Genomic DNA, 16,496 nt, shown 5'->3' with positions numbered 1-16,496 from the left:
TATAAATCCAGATCTTTATAGTAGAGTGTTCAAACTAATTTCCTTACAACTGTCAAAGGTGTTGACTTATATTTGTTCAGTGGCCATGGATGACTATACGAAATGTTAAAACAACGTACAGCCAAAACAAGAAATGTTTTCGAATTGGATTCATTTTTTTCCAACTTTGTGTGTTGAATAAACAAAAGCTGCATTACAAAGCAATTGAAACAAAACGTGTAACGAAGCATTGTGCATTTTTTTAAAATCAATTCTTTACATTTTAGCCACATCCTGACAATGAATAATCGTTCATTTTCAGAATAGACAAATCTGTGATTCTACTGGAATCTAAGAAAAAGATAAAGAAGAAAGAGAAATTGATTTTTTTATAAACAGATTTGATTTATTAGCGGCCCCCTAATAGAGAATAGATAATATTAGTTTTGTGTTGTTTGTGTATCCGTCCGTCCGTCACATTTAGATATCATAAACTAAAAAAGATGATGAAAGTACGACAGCATGATATTTTGGACCATTCAAAGTACTAATGCAACGGCTACTTTTTTCTTTTCTTAAAGTGAAAATTTTAATTTTTTAAATCAATTATGCAAGCAGTTTTTTCATAAAATTACACCATTTTTACAACTATTCACTTTTAATAGTAACAAAAACGGAAGCTTTTTAGTAAGGGATACATATTCATATATATCATAATTTAACATATTTATGCAAACAGTTTTAAGATTTTTTCTTCTATTTATTCTTTACAATTGTATTGCTAAAGAAAATACGCTCTATCATACTAACAACTACATTTAAAAAAAGTTTGCTTTTATTTTTCGAAAGAAAAAAAAAATATTCCTATGCATTTAAGTGGAAAATAATTTCAAACAACAACTAATAAATAGTTTTTCATATTATCGCTTAAACGGCTATTGCCACAACAAAGTACTGATAACTTATTCACAGTAATGTTGTTTTTTTTTGTCTTGGTGCTGTGAATAAGAAATTGACCGTTTACAGAACAATTAGATCAATTAGGTAATTATTATATGACATTACTTAGGCCATGTTCACATCGAACTTCTGCTTCACTTTCACCTATCCTTTGTCTGGTGGACCGTTGGGGCACCACACAAGATTTCTTTCTTCATTCTTCTCTGTCATTCGCCTTTGATAGATTTCATTCTGATATTCTTTCGTTGTGTCAGACAGGATCGCAGATCAAGATTAAAACTTCGCACCAAAACGTCGTAAAGCGCCATACAGAACCGCACCGTTGAACCAAGTCGTCTGTAGTAAACCCGGGCTGTACTGATCCGACCTTACAGTGACACCTCCGCATTTTATAAAGTGTCCCTAATAACATTTTTGAACCGGAAGGAACATTGATCAACCATTCTGGTTCATCACAATGGGTCTCAGCCACATTGTGGTCTGGTCAGTTATCAGAGGGTTGACTTTTGTCGGCTCTTTGGATCGACAGTTGGGACGCTTCCTATATGGGCCGAGAGCTTCATAAGAAGTCGAGTAGACCAGACCTAAAGGACGCATGTCGAGAGCTCTGCAATGCGAAACAGGCCGTCCTATCCCAGTTCGATAAAACAGTTAAACAACATTCTTTATGAATGTCGCGTTTTGCATGAGGGACGATCGGGACAAGGAAATCAGAAAGAGATAACTGGTCTGTGTACGGCATTAGGTCTGTCCTTGTACAGGGACAAGGCGACCTTAAAACTCACTGCCCTTTTCCTCTTCGTGCTTTAAAGAAATAATTCTCAGCATGGTTCGTTACTAATGGGGTTTCTGATTCAGTTCACCACATGACTACATCCCTCGTGACGCTCATGAGCTCTATTTACAACACAGATCCTTTTTGAAACGTCGTGGCTGACCGTCGCAACTCATCACGCTTGACCGCCTGTTTAGCACTGACCTGGAACGATTGCATCCGCTGTCTAGACAAAAAAACACAACCTCCCTGTGTGTCACAACCATGTTTATTACAATGCATATATATATATATATATATATATATATATATATAAACATGCATGCATATATACATGAATACAAACAACAAAATTACTTAAGTACTTAACACTTCGTTTTTTCAGTCATTAAAAGCAAAACAGAGATTATTTTTATTAACTTTTATTAAATATATAGTTATAAAAAGAAGGTGTCTTGTAAGCATAGAAAGGAATTTAAACTATTAAGAAGATTAACAGACTTTTGTCAAAGTCCATGTAAACTATTTGTGAAGATACACACTAGATTTTAGAAATAATGTTATACATTAATGTAACTAACCTTCATTGCACGAGTTTGTATCTTTAGGAGTTTCTTCATCTACACATATATCACATTTCTTTTTTATATCTACAAACATTAAACACATTAGAATTAGTATGACAATGATACATGTTAACCCTGTCTATAGTTTATTGTTCTTGTTAATTATTTTTTAAATTTACTTTAAGAATACAATTTTGATAATAATAGTTTAAAAAATATGTTGACAACATTTAGATATGTTTGTGTGAAACCACAAACTCTAAATCGGCCCTCGAACAGGTCCACTCAGGCAAGTAAAAAGGCAGGTTTCAATATTTTAAAAATAATATTAGAAACCATGACCTACAAACTATCAACAACTACAACCCTATCTTCGTCGATATAAAAAGTGTCGAAAGTATCGCCTCTACTTTTGTATTGTTAGTTCGACTAACGACTTGATTCCTCAGGATACGGAGTTGTATTAATGTTTTCACATTGTTAATATTCATATGCATTCAATGAACTGATAGTTAAGAAGATATATTTAAATCCTAGGTGTTTCTTTTAAAGACTGCATCAAAAATGAAGAGATTAGAAACAGGATTATTACAGCGATTGGATTCCACATTGACCTTTTAACCAGTGTCAACAAACGTTAACTCAAAACTCTATGGCCACATAACAAAGCCATCAGGGCTGCAAAAAGTAACAGTAACAGGAAGAAGATAAAGATGAACAAAAAGGAAGCTATGAGAAGCCAACCTGAAAGCATGTCTTTGAATGAAATTAAATTAAAAGCAAAGGACAGAGAGAAATGGAGGAATAACAAGCTCTTTATTTTGTCTAAGGTTTGTCTCTAAAACAGCGGTTCTCAACCTTTTAAGCTCGGCGACCCCTTTTCACAATCCCCCACTCTGCCGCGAACCCCCCCCCCCTTTTACACACACAGCAATAGAAGAATAGACAAAACAATCCATTTTTTCGATGGTCTTTGGCGACCCCTGGCAAATCGTCAATCGACCCCCAAGGGGGTCGTGACCCACATGTTGAGAACCCCTGCTCTAAAAACAGTGTAAATGTTTTAAATTTTGTGATGTATTAACCTTTTAGTGTTTTGTAGATGTCTGTAAAAGTGGATGTGGGTGCCGAAATAGTTAGGTGTGTTGCTTTGGATGGGGACAATTTTATGAAGTCTCAAACCAAAATAACATACGGTTAAAGGGGCGTTTTCAAGGGACCTCACAACCCTACCGATACACGAAGTACTTTAATTTTGGTTTTGATATATTTAAATCATATTTCCCCATCCTTTTTATGTTGTATTAGTGTGTTGTGTTTGGTGTTAGTTAATGTGTTTGTAAAGATACATTCTCTAATAATTTTGCATAGTTTTTTTTATGAATTTATGAGATTTGCAATCTCATCCTTTTTTTTTTAAATGTAAAGTGCCGCATTTTTGCTCCATAAATTTTAATCTCTTTCTCTATCCTAAAACTTAACGTGATATCTGGGGGGGGGGGGAATATCCCGATTGCCTAACCCCAATATGGCTGATTTTTTTATAATTATTTTCGACCCGCTCTACCTCTCAAAACGTGTGAATTTCTCCATTATTATTTTAACGACTTTTTCTGAAGGGTATATCATCTACATATGTCTTCGTTTAAAATACGGGAATCGACCCTTGGATTTTAATACCTACGAATTCTTGGTCTAACCTAAGGCTTTCTGATAGAGCAGGCATAGGGTGTATAAAAAGGGGGAAAGGGGACACCCATGCATGGCTGATCTTTTAATGACAAAGAATCTAAAACATTTTGTATAAATGTGTTAAAAATAGGCTAAGTATTTGTGTCTTTTATTAAATAGTCTTTCGTGTTTTTTTTTGTACTATTAACACTGAATAGTTGTAACAATGGTGTATTTTTATGATAGAAAAAAAAACAACAATTTCACTTTCAAATAAAAAAAATGTTGCCGTTGCATCAGTACTTTCCAATGTAAGATTTTTAATATGTTTTCTAAAAAGGATAACGGACGGGTGACATAAATTAGCGGCTATTTCTGTTTCGGGGTCCGCTAAAATGTACAATCACATGTTAGTGTAATTTTTCTATGCTTTTATTAATGTAAAATACATGTTTATATTAACTATGCAATTGTCAATAGTATTAGCCTTCAATACTTACCTCCTTAGTTACTAAGATAAAAATTCAATGGAAAAAAAAATTCACGTATTCTTTATTAAACTTACAAATAAATTAAGTATAATTCAGAAAAATTCTTGAAAGACAACAGTAAAAATCCCTTGCTTTATAAATATATGGTAAGCATCTGTTTATCTTGTTTGAAGCCAGGCCATACTAATTATTACATAAACACAGATGATGTAATAATGCAAATTTAATGTAATTCAATAATTCACCAAAAAAAAAGTTCTTAAAATTGAGTATAATAGTTATGTTGTGACGATATTTTGTATCGAAAGTTTTTGACTTTTTGTTACAACTAAACAATATTTAAAGTTAGTCCTAATAGTACAGTAAAGTTTAAAATGTATTCCTGACCTACTTATTTCATCTTTCTCAGAGCTAGTACCTGTATTACTACGTACCGATGGCAGCCCTATTATAAGTATTATGTTATCCGAGTCATTTGATACCACGATGTGTTTACTTTTTGTATAACTATAGATTTATTTGAAGAACAAAAAAAAATGAAACGTGATTTCGTAAAATTGTAACCCAATTGTACAATAAAAGTATATCTAAATTTAATAATATTTTTACCAAATCATATCTTATAAAATACAGACATTACTTTAAATAAGAAGTTGATTACATAAAAAGTTTATATATTAAACAATATTTATGTTAATTAAAATAAAAAGGGTTTGATGAAGTAAATGTACATCAACACAGGGGCGTAACTGTTATATTATCACAATACACTTAACAATACTGATGTTTAAAGTTACCCTCCAATTTTATTAACATGAAACAAGGAGAGAACAACCAGCAGAGACTAATACACAGTGAATACACACTACTGACACACTTCAGAGTAAACCGTGAAATCGTGAACATACTGAACACTAGAACAAGGGAGACTACAAGAAAACAAACACTCACACACACAACATACATAAACATAAATACACATATAAATGTAACAGTAACAAAGGATTTGGGGGCCCGGGGGAATTGACCTCTTTGGGGGCCCCTCGCATTTTGACATTCGACATATGACATGAGATTATGTATGCAAAAATTCATAAGGCCAAAATCAAATTGATTTAGTATATCAGTAAACTTAACAAAAAATAATCATTGAGACTCTTTTAATGAATAATACCGTTGTTTATTCGTTAAATATATATATATATATAGTTCTTCCAACGTGGTTCAATGATGACCATCTTGTCATCCAGGGGGCTGAGGGCTTTGCACTGGGGTTGTATGCCTCCTCATGTGGATGGTGAGACCTATGTGAGCCCGGAATATTCGGCCGCACACTGGGCAGGTTATTCCAGCTGGAGCTAGTGTCATTGGCCTTGCTTTTCTTCTCTGGCGTTTTTTTTTCTGCCATCGTTGTTCTCTTTTCTTCAGCAACCTGTGCGCCAGTTTTCACAACGCGACGCCATGATGCTCTGTCATGTGCCTCTGTATCTCAGGTGCCTGGGTCTATGTTGAACGCCTTCAAAGAAGCTTTGAGGGTGTCCCTGAAGCGCTTTCTTTGACCACTTTGCGAGCGATTTCCTTCGCTTAGTTGGCCATACAAGAGTCGTTTAGGGATGCGGTGGTCTTCCAATTTGCAGACGTGTCCTGCTCATCGCAGCTGGGACTGGATCAGGGTTATGTGGATGCTTTGCAGAAACGCTCTTCGAAGGACCAGTATCTAGTATTTTGTCTTATTATTTTACATTCAGTATTTTTCTCAGACATGTCATTAGTTAAATAATGCACAAGTGACAAATCTCGATTGATATCGCTTCACGCCGTTTAATCTGTGCATCTAATAAATCTTCATCTATACTTTCTAGTATTTGTGACTTTACTGACATTAAAGCCATGATAAACCTTTCTTGCGTCATTGTTCTTCTGAGATAGTTTTTGATGAACTTAAGCTTTGAGAATGATCTCTCACAAGACGTAATGGAAGTGACCTGACTAGCGGTATTCGGAGGAGGTTGCAAGGTTTGAGCACATGTAATTACTATATGAAGCCTGTTTCCTCAATATGTCTAGTGGTGATTGTATTACTGGTTTATTGATGAAAAGTGCTCGTGCATCAATGAAAACATTGAAAAAGCCATTTATTTCCTCATACAAACAGGAGAAGTAGCACAGTTTGTCATAAGCATGTCTTCATCTAACAGGTGTCTTGGTTTAAGAAGAAACCCAAAGGTATCCATTTTCTTTCCAGCCGTTGGAATCTGCCCTTCATCTCCATATGAAATCTGTCCAGCACTTCTGTCGAAACACGTTTGAATTGCAGTTCTATTGACAGTCCTACATTAGAACTCAACTTCCCATCAAGTCTTTTCTTTCCTCTGGTTGTTTTGATTACAAGAACCCATAGTATTCACTACCTTCTTTTGCTTTTTTGATGGATTGGGTTTTTGTCAGTTTCTCATCATTTTGCAGAAAGCATGAAATGGTACTAATTTCTTCACAGCTTCCCAAATATGCAGTCTAGACTTTTGTAGTTTCTTCTGAACTATATTAATTGGGCGCAGGAGCTTTGACTAGAATTCCTGATAGGCAAAACATTCTTAATTTGTCACTGCATGAAGAAGATTCTGTGCTAATATTATATGATATTAGGTCATTGTTGGTAGTTTATATTTTACGCGAAAGCAAAAGTTATGCTCGAGTATAGAAATACTCCGATAAGCGGACTGTCGTATTCACCATCACAACAGCTGACAAGTAGAAGACTCAGGGAATCATTGCAACTGATCCAAAACTATTGAAACCATCGGTAGCTGAAAATGCAGAGACATTACTCAAGGGACGACAGATGAAAAGCTAAGTGAAATACGATGCAAAAGCAAGACTACCTAAAGATTACTCTGTCGGAGAGTTCGTCTATGTCAAACATGGCAGAAAGCAGTTGTCATAAAAAAAAAAAACATTCATCACCCAGATCTTACATCATAAAGACAAACGATGGAAAAACATACAGAAGAAACCAATGCTTTTTAAATAAGAGTTTCGATGAAGACATCTTTGGGTACTATGATACCGATGAAGACAAAGAACTGTAAACTCAACGTCTAGAGAACTTGTTGTGCCAGTCAAGACAACCAGAAGTGGTCGAATTGTTAATGTTCCTAGTAGATATCAGTCTTAAGCACTTTAAAAGGAAGGATGTGATAATAACTTCAAAAGGAAGGATGTGCTAATTGTCGCAGTTATCTATGTAACTGTATAGTAGAATTATTTCTCTAATTGATAGTGCGGCGTTGATCACTATATTGATGACGTCATTACACTATTAATATTTTCTGTGTAGACTAGAGGACTGAGCTTTTGTTGCTTGTCACAACTTCTAGTGACGTAAATTTAGTGTGTGTGTGATTTGCGTCATTTATCGTCTAGTACAGTCTCTCCATTGTTTTGTACGTTGGTACAGATAGACGTGTTTTGAGAGCTCTTGAATTTATCCTCGGTTTTTGTTATTGGATAGCCTTAGCATTTGCCTTGGACATTTTCTTGTTGGATTATCTTGACCCCTGTTTAGGGTGAGTTTTATTTTTCATTGTATAGTTTTTCTATTTGAATTCGTTCGTATTTGTAAGTCTATAATTAGACTAGATCTAGATGATTAGAAGAATCCTTTCTTTTATCTTCTATAGGGTTTTAGCGTCAAGACTAAGTTTTAGTCGTAGTCTCAGTCCAGGACTCTATTTCAAGTATTAACGTCAAGTCTAAGTAGTGATCTTAGCTTGGTGTCAAGTCTATGTGTTAGACTCTGTGTCAAGTCTCAGTGTCAAGACTTGTTTATCCAATCTCAGTTATATATTGAGAGTACAACTTTAGGTCTACAGTCTACAGGACTGAGGTCTTTCTCTCAGTTGGTCATCTGGTGTGCAATTTGGTTTTTACATGAGTCTGAGGTTCAAGATTCCGGACTGCGGGTTGCATTGGTCAGACCTGATGGTGTAGTATCAACTATGAACTTCTACTTTTTGGAATTGTCGTCAGTGAATAGTGCCTGATCTAGAGGCTAGATCTACATATATTACCAGTTGTTGTTTTGAGATTGGAGGTCTATGTGATCCATTGAACTACCTATTATAGTTAGGGTAATATATTATGTATTTCATAATTATTTGAATGTTCTAAAAAGACTAACTGGATCATTTTAGATTACATATTATTACATATTGATATTTCATACTATTATTATCATTCATCATGGATCAGTCATTTGTAAATATATCACAAGAATAAATTTTATTGTTATTTAACATATACACGTAGTTTATTAGTTTATCTACAACTATATGTGTATGGTGTGCTTGTCAGGCTGAACTTGAGCCAAAATATTATAAGTTTAGAAAATAATAACAATAACACAAATTGAATTAATATTTAATATTAATAAATATTTACATTTGAAATACCTAATACTAGTTTGATAAATACAATAACACAAGAACCTGACACTAATATTATATAATATTTCGTCATTGTTTATTGCTTATGTTTTGTGCAAAAGAGTTTCCATTGGATTGAGGAAAGATGAATAGAGGGGTAATAACTCGAGTGTGAAGTTTAATTCTGAAATTATAGACGCCAAACCCGAATAATAGACTATTCTAGCATTATTAAGAATAACTTTTGGATGTTATACTCGATTCTGTAAATTTTGCTTCAAGGTTAATTAGTGTAGCCATTATATACTCGCCATTTAGATCTATTATTAGTAAAGGTAACATGATACCTGGAATTCGCTGTATAACATGCATTTTTATTCGTGGCAACAAAGTTTAAAATGTAAAACTAACTTTAAGAAAAAAACTTTGATCTCTGTGGGAAAAAATATTTTTAAAATGTCAACAAAGTCAAAGTACTGATAGACATAGATCTAGGTTTAGTCTTTGTTATAAATTTAATCCATAAATGTGGAAAAAAAAGACACCCGTTGACACTATTTCTCAATGAAATATATTAATTTATGTATTTACAAATAAATTTCGGACTCCCATTTGGGCCCCCCCAGGTTGGGGCCAGGGGAGATTTTAAAATTATCCCCCATCGTTCCCCCCTTAGTTACGCCACTGCAACAACCTTATGGTAAACATAAGATTTATAATTTTACGACTTAATAAAGATAAAATTAAGAGGAATAGCTAGTTCTTAAATACTCGATTTGTCATTTAATTTAGATGTTAAAGTAAATTGATCCATAGTATATTTAGTGAAAGTATTAGCATTTAATTTGAATTTGAAATTTTAGAAAATTAATCAGTCCTGAAAAAATTATTCTACTTTTAAAATATGCAACATCTAATAAATTACTTTACCTTTTAGAATATCAACTATTTTAAGCATTAAATTTTCTTTCTCTGTCTGCATTATTTTCTTCATCTCATCAAATGGCGCATTGTCTTCTATAACCCATTCTTCTCCTTTTTTCTGAACCTAACGTTTTAAGAATATCGAAAACATATAATCTTAAACATATAGAGATATGTTTTAAATACAAACAACATAGTAAAACGATAATAATTTCATAACTATCCAGTTGAAGAAGATAATCCTTATTGTGTTGTTAGATTACTGCTATGAAACTTGATACATTTAAATGCGTTGCTAAGATTGTGCATGTGTAATTGTGTGTGAGTTTAAACTTTTTTTTTCTTGTAATTATAATTTATAGCTTATTCTCTGATCTATGCCAACTTTGCAAACAAATCTGGGATATCTAATCTTTGTATCACTTTATAATATTTTGGAAACTTTTCAAATATAATATAAATTGCTTTTGGAATAATTTTTCCAGGTCTTACAGTATAGCTTTGCTCAGAGATATATTAAAATGATATTTTTATATAAACAGTAAAAAAAAAAGATGGTGATAAACTAATAATCAGATTATGCTTACTATATTGATGTCATCCTTTAGTTTTCCCAAATCTTTCTGAACGTCTTCAAAAAACGTCACTGCATATACTATATCTCTTACCACTGTATATAACCTCATCTGTTAAAAATATCGAAACTTCTTTATTATGTAAAAAACAAATATACACAATAGTTGTGCTTTTTACGGAATAACATCCATTAATACAAATTATTCTTGATTTGGATTCTGCATTTATTTCTGAAAAGCGTCTTTCAAATGGCAGTTGAAGGCTTAATTAGAGTGCTTGTAATGATTCCCAATGAGATATGCAATTAGCAAACGTATTGGCCAGTTATTTTTATGTCTGAAGATTAACTTTGATGTATTGTTCTTTTTTCTTACTTGGATGGTTAGTCTGGCATGAGATTGATCTTCTGACATTTTCTTCTAGATTCTAATTAGAGTAAGTTTCGAAATATAAGGTAGGTTTGAGTTCAGATGAGTGTTTTAAAATCGCTTCTGGCTTAGCCACAACTTCCAGTAATAGGTTCAAAATTAAGCAAAGCAAGAAATGTAAAATCACAGAGAGATGACAAAAGTCCTAAAGCTGCTCATCTATTGTCCATAATTTCAGAAGTAGAGCTTCAATATTGTCAACACCTCAAAGTTGGAGCCATTAAGTTGATGCTCTAGTTTGACATTATGAGTGTAGATCATAATTCATGATAAACAAACTGAACACTTTTTACCTTGAGCTATCCAGTGAGTCGATAGCAGGCGGTAAGAGTAGTCAGTAGAGGTCAGACATTGCTAAATGTTAGTGGATTGCGTATTTCCTATGTGGTGTATATATGAATATATATATATATATATATATAGTAATATTGTGTTTATTACGATATATTTATTTATTTATTTATTAAACGTATTAGTTGTGTCTGCTACGTCGAGTTACCAAGCGGCCATTCAAAATATCGTGTTGACTAATATCTAGAACACGGGAGTTGATATAATTAACCTTGTTACCTCAATGATAGCTAAGATTCCCTGTCAATTTTATTTGTAGTCATGTCTGACTTAAAATGTTTTTCTTTTTTTTTTAAGCTTGATAAATGTTCTTCAGACTTATGGTGATTATAATTTGGGATTTAATTAACACCACTTATTCAGGCTACTAATTTGGATTCCATTACTGTAAAATTGATGAAAATATTCAACAACACTTTTTTGCTATTGAGTGTTATTGCTATTCATCATAAACGAATCTTAAAGAGCATAATTATGTTAGTGTCTACCTAACGTTACTTTGTTGTTGTTTTTTCTAAGTTATCTCCTTTTACAAAAGTGCAAAATTGTTTCGACTTGGTTGTCACCACTGGTGGATGTCACGCTGTGCGATCCATAACCTTGCACACCCTAGTTACCCTGGGGTAAAGTCAGACTCCCGAAATTTAGCTTTATATTTAAAATAAACACAAATACAGAAATTGTATGGTCATGTGCGATTTTATTTCTATTCTAGCAAACAAAAAAAAAATCCAAAACAGTCGTACTTTCAAATATCGGTTATAACCTAAAATGTTGGTCATAGTATTTCATAGAGGAATAACGCTACTAAATTACTTTCATCTTTCTTTAGAAAAATATTTCAGAACAAGTTTCTCAACTTTATTTTGCATTGAATTACAGTTATTTCTAAACTCACTTATCAATCCATTAATCAATTAATAAATCTTGGTTGATCGATTGATTTATTAAAAACAACAACCTCCCTGTGTGTTACAACCATTTTTATTACAATGCACACACACACACACACATATATATATATATATATATATATATATATATATATATATATATATATATATATATATATATATATATATATATATATATATATATATATATATATATATATATATATATATATATATATAATATATCGATCCGTAAATCTGCCAATTTTCATTCTCTCTAACTCTATCAATCAATCAATCAACCAATCAATGTATTTATATATCTATCTATCTTTCTTTCTTTCTTTTTATCTATCTATCTATCTATTTATCTATATAATATATCATTACATCAATCATTGAATCTTTCTATTTATATATTCTTTTATCTATCTCTGGGCTTTGAATTATTGTACGAAGCTTCAGTATGATTAGAGAATGGAAAGAAGGAGATGTAGAGTGAAAAGAAATTATATCCAGACACACTAAATGCAAGCGTTGTAATAAAAATAGACTAAGACGAACAAGTATTAATGTTTCATAAAGATATATATATATATATATATATATATATATATTAAATATAGACCAATTATACTGCTCTTTCCCACTTTTCTAAGTAAGCTCGTGACTTACCTCTAGAATTATATAATAAAGAAAGTAAGAGAGTAACTTATAAGTGTCCTCTTTTTTCCCTTTACTGCAGTGTCTGTTTTATCCCTCTTTTCTTTGCCCATGTTACGCTTGTCAAGAACACACCCGTTCGCAATAGCTCGCTTCACATTGGTGTGTAGCAGCAGTGTGTGTCTGTTAATAATATCGCGAGCTACTTGGTCATACATGTTTTTAAAACGATATCCTGTAAAATGCATCCGGCTTCAGTGTATAGACTATATTCTAGCATCGACTGTCAACCTTTATAGCTCTGCGACCCACAATTCTCCACAATGCCGCGAGACATTACCTTTATTTCATTTACGTTTAGAAGTCAAAGTTACAGTTCTTTTAATAATGTTATAAATAAATATTTTATTGTAAAGAAAGACAATCGATCGAAATCTACATGTAATTCTAGATCTAACTTTTAACTCTATATCTAATTCTGCAACAATAAATTTACTTCATACATAAACATACAAAATAATGTCCATTCATTTCATATTTTAATCAAAGTAACCTTTAAATTTTGTGTTGGTAAAGCAATGTTACATACATTCGTTCGCTTTAGCTGCGAAATGTGCTTTTAGTCATGTTAATGTATACTATAATAGTTCCATTTATATGTTGTGCACACTTAACATCCTCTATCTAAACACGCTATGATCGGACAGGCTATATGAAGCTTTATATGATTGGATATTAAACAAACTAACATAGTGTTACAAATGAACAGTGATAGGTAGAGGTCAACGTAAGACCCCGGCGAGATGACACAGCAGCTAGTGTTCCCTGGAATCTACATGTACAAACAAAGACAGGATGTGACGTGTCCACACGTGTTGTTCCAGGGCACGAACAGATCTAAGTAGTGGGACAGTTACTAATGAACAGTGACAGATAAAGGTCACTACGTGTGACCCCGACTTGATGACACTGCAGCGGGTGTTTTCTGGAATCTACATGTATAAATAAAGACAGGATGTGACGTTTCCTGACATGTTATTCCAGAGGATACTAGGAGTGTTTGTTCAACTTTGGACAAGCGATTAGGGACTCTATATAAGCCAGAGAGTTAATGTTAAAGTCAGTCGTATGGAGTCGTGAGTGAGCCGTTACAGTCGATACAGACGATGTAAGACGTGTGCGGCTCTAGTGGAAGAGAAATGTGTACGACTCGATGCAAGTTAACTAGGGTAGAGTTAACTGGAGTGGACTACTGTCGTTAAAGTCTATACAGCGAACTACAGTGGACTTCAGCCGTTACAGTCGATACAGTCGATGTAAGACGTGTGCGGCTCTGATGTGGTAGACTGGAATCCGACTTGGTTCAGCTTTGGGAGACCTGGAGCGACACTGGGAAGTGTGTCGTTGGTCTGTTACGACTTGGTTCAGTTTTGGAGACCTGGAGCGACACTGGGAAGTGTGTCGTTGGTCTGTTCTGTGGAATACGACTCGGTGCAAGTTGAGAAGAGATGAATTGCAACGAAGTGAAGAGATGAATTGCAACGAAGTATAGCTAACTGTAAACTGACAGATATTGTACAGTCTTCTACGCTACATGTTACAGTGACAATTGTTAGAGTTAATAGTCATTAAAGTTCTATGAAACTGAAAGTTTAGTCGTCAAGTTCTTTGCTGTGTTTTTATTTGTGTGCCAACTAATACATCTAGCCAGAAGATTCAGAAATACGTAACAATACAATAATTAATAAGATTTTTGAGCCCTATTATTATTTCTTATAATACTAGATATACATCTTTTATAATAGTACATAGTACATAGTAGGGTCTTGATCTAGATGTCAATTTATATTATAAAAAATGAATTTAGGTCGATTGGCTATTTTGATAGCTCCATTTATACTAATTACACATTCTATTATTCGCCTAACTTATAGAATTACAATTTTGTTTAATTGATTTTAAAACACTCTCAGTGACTATATCAGCCGTAATATTTAAAGTAAGACTGGCAGACTGCGGGTGATATATGGCTAGTATCTATCTATCTATATATCTATATATAATTTGTAATAACTTAAGGGTGGCAACTCAACGATATACATGTTTATTTACATGAAGACATCACAAATACGTAAAACAACATCTGCCTTGAGCACAGCTTGAGCTCTAGACTTTGGCGAAACTCGTTACCGTCTCTTTCTAATGTAAAAATCCTCTTAAAGAGCTGAAGGTTCACATACAGCCACGTTGTCAAGACGTTAAATCTAACATTAAAGTATTATAATTTAGCAATTATTTAACAATGAAAATGACAATGTCGACTAAGAGAAAAACTGGCCAGTATACAGTATCAATAGGTTTTAATTGAATTGTCACAAGATAAACGTTTGCCAATGAATTTACATTGCATGAAAACCAATTTCAATATCGCTAAGAAACCTCGTCAGCTTTTGGATGATGTTGCAAGCATCCTGACATAAACAAAAAAAAAAACCAAAGGGTACTTTGAGAATCTTTATAAGCAATTAAAAAACGCTTGACTATTCAAACTATAGTTAAATTACAACTACAAAGCAGAACACGGTTTAGTTTCTATTTACAAGATTACAGAGCTTAGTGAATTAAAAAACTAGTCTACCTATTTTTTTTTACTTTATCATTCAAGATTTACGAGAAGTCTGTTTAACTTTAATTCATAAAGATCCCAATGATGTTTAGAAAGTATTATCAGTTTGTGGGACTTTGATTCAAAGACGAATGATGAAATGGTCAGTGGTATGAAGCAACAGCTAATAAGGAAAGATCAAAGCGTTTTTTTATCTTTAAATCTCATTCAAATTTGTTTAAATTAAATGCAAATCCCTGCCAAAAATAAGCGCATTTTAACAAGTTTGTGAAACAATAGGCGAAAATCAAGTTTAACTCTTATTGTACACTGAGGTTGAAGGCTTTTGATTTCTTTACCTTTTACACACCACAGTACAACAGGAATATTTATTTGTTAAGTTAAGTGAATAAGTAAAGTTAAGTACATTGTACATGTGTTAGTAAATTACATTTGATTGAAAACACAGATTACATTACGAAGAAAACGACAACAACGATTGTCACCCTTTAATATTAGCGAAAAAACATTGTGAAAGTAAGTTTGACCATGCTCAGATCTGCAGTAAATTTAAGTTGCAACATCACAGCCTGGCATGCTGAACAAAAACAAATAAAAATAAGCTTTATAAAATTGTAAAGGCTGCTTGTAAGATCATAGGCAACAAACAAACCGCACTTAAACTCCTATTTGAAAAAACATTGCTTAGAAAGCTATTAAAATTTTAAGGATAAAAAATAACCCTCTACATAGTGATCTCAACATTTGACCATCATAAAGAAGATAGAAGACACCGATCAAACAACAAATAGACACAAAATCGTTGAACAAACTGTAACTTAATGTTGTAAGTTTGGCATATAATGGTAAAGACAAAGCTGGGTTATGAACGTTGTCAGGTTCTTGTGTTCTTGTATTTATCAAACTATTATTATATATTTCAAATGTGAATATTTATTAATATTAAATATTATTTCAATTTGTGTTATTATTTTCTAAACTTATAATATTTTGGCTCAAGTTCAGCCTGACAAGCACATCATACACATATAGTTGTAGATAAACTAATAAACTAAGTGTATGATGTTAAATAACAATAAAATTTATTCTACTGATATATTTACAAATGACTGATCCATGATGAATGATAATAATAGTATGAAATATCAATATGTAATAATATGTAATCT

The 16,496-nt window shown here is 32.8% G+C and overlaps 1 protein-coding gene across 9 annotated transcripts in view; it reads right to left on the bottom strand.

Moving 5' to 3' along the window:
- LOC106077540 (uncharacterized) overlaps positions 1–16,496 on the bottom strand; it is a 54,272-nt gene that overhangs the window by 36,841 nt on the left and 935 nt on the right. The window contains exons 1-5 of one of the 9 annotated variants that reach the window (XM_056004255.1): positions 12,714–13,434; positions 10,378–10,476; positions 9,797–9,914; positions 2,296–2,364; positions 151–330 (exon numbers count right to left, since the gene is read on the bottom strand). In XM_056004255.1, coding sequence (XP_055860230.1) covers positions 263–330; positions 2,296–2,364; positions 9,797–9,914; positions 10,378–10,476 — 354 coding nt within the window. In that variant the 5' untranslated portion in view covers positions 12,714–13,434 and the 3' untranslated portion in view covers positions 151–262. Of the gene's footprint in view, positions 1–150; positions 331–2,295; positions 2,365–9,793; positions 9,915–10,377; positions 10,477–12,713; positions 16,232–16,496 lie in introns of those variants that run through there. The other 8 variants (XM_056004258.1, XM_056004259.1, XM_056004254.1 and 5 more) reach the window with 8 other exon arrangements.

The sequence above is a fragment of the Biomphalaria glabrata genome, chromosome 11, assembly GCF_947242115.1.
Source record: "Biomphalaria glabrata chromosome 11, xgBioGlab47.1, whole genome shotgun sequence".
Taxonomy (NCBI): Eukaryota; Metazoa; Mollusca; class Gastropoda; family Planorbidae; genus Biomphalaria; species Biomphalaria glabrata.
The sequence above is the reverse complement of the archived record's forward strand: the minus strand, read 5'-3'. Positions and strand labels throughout refer to the sequence as shown.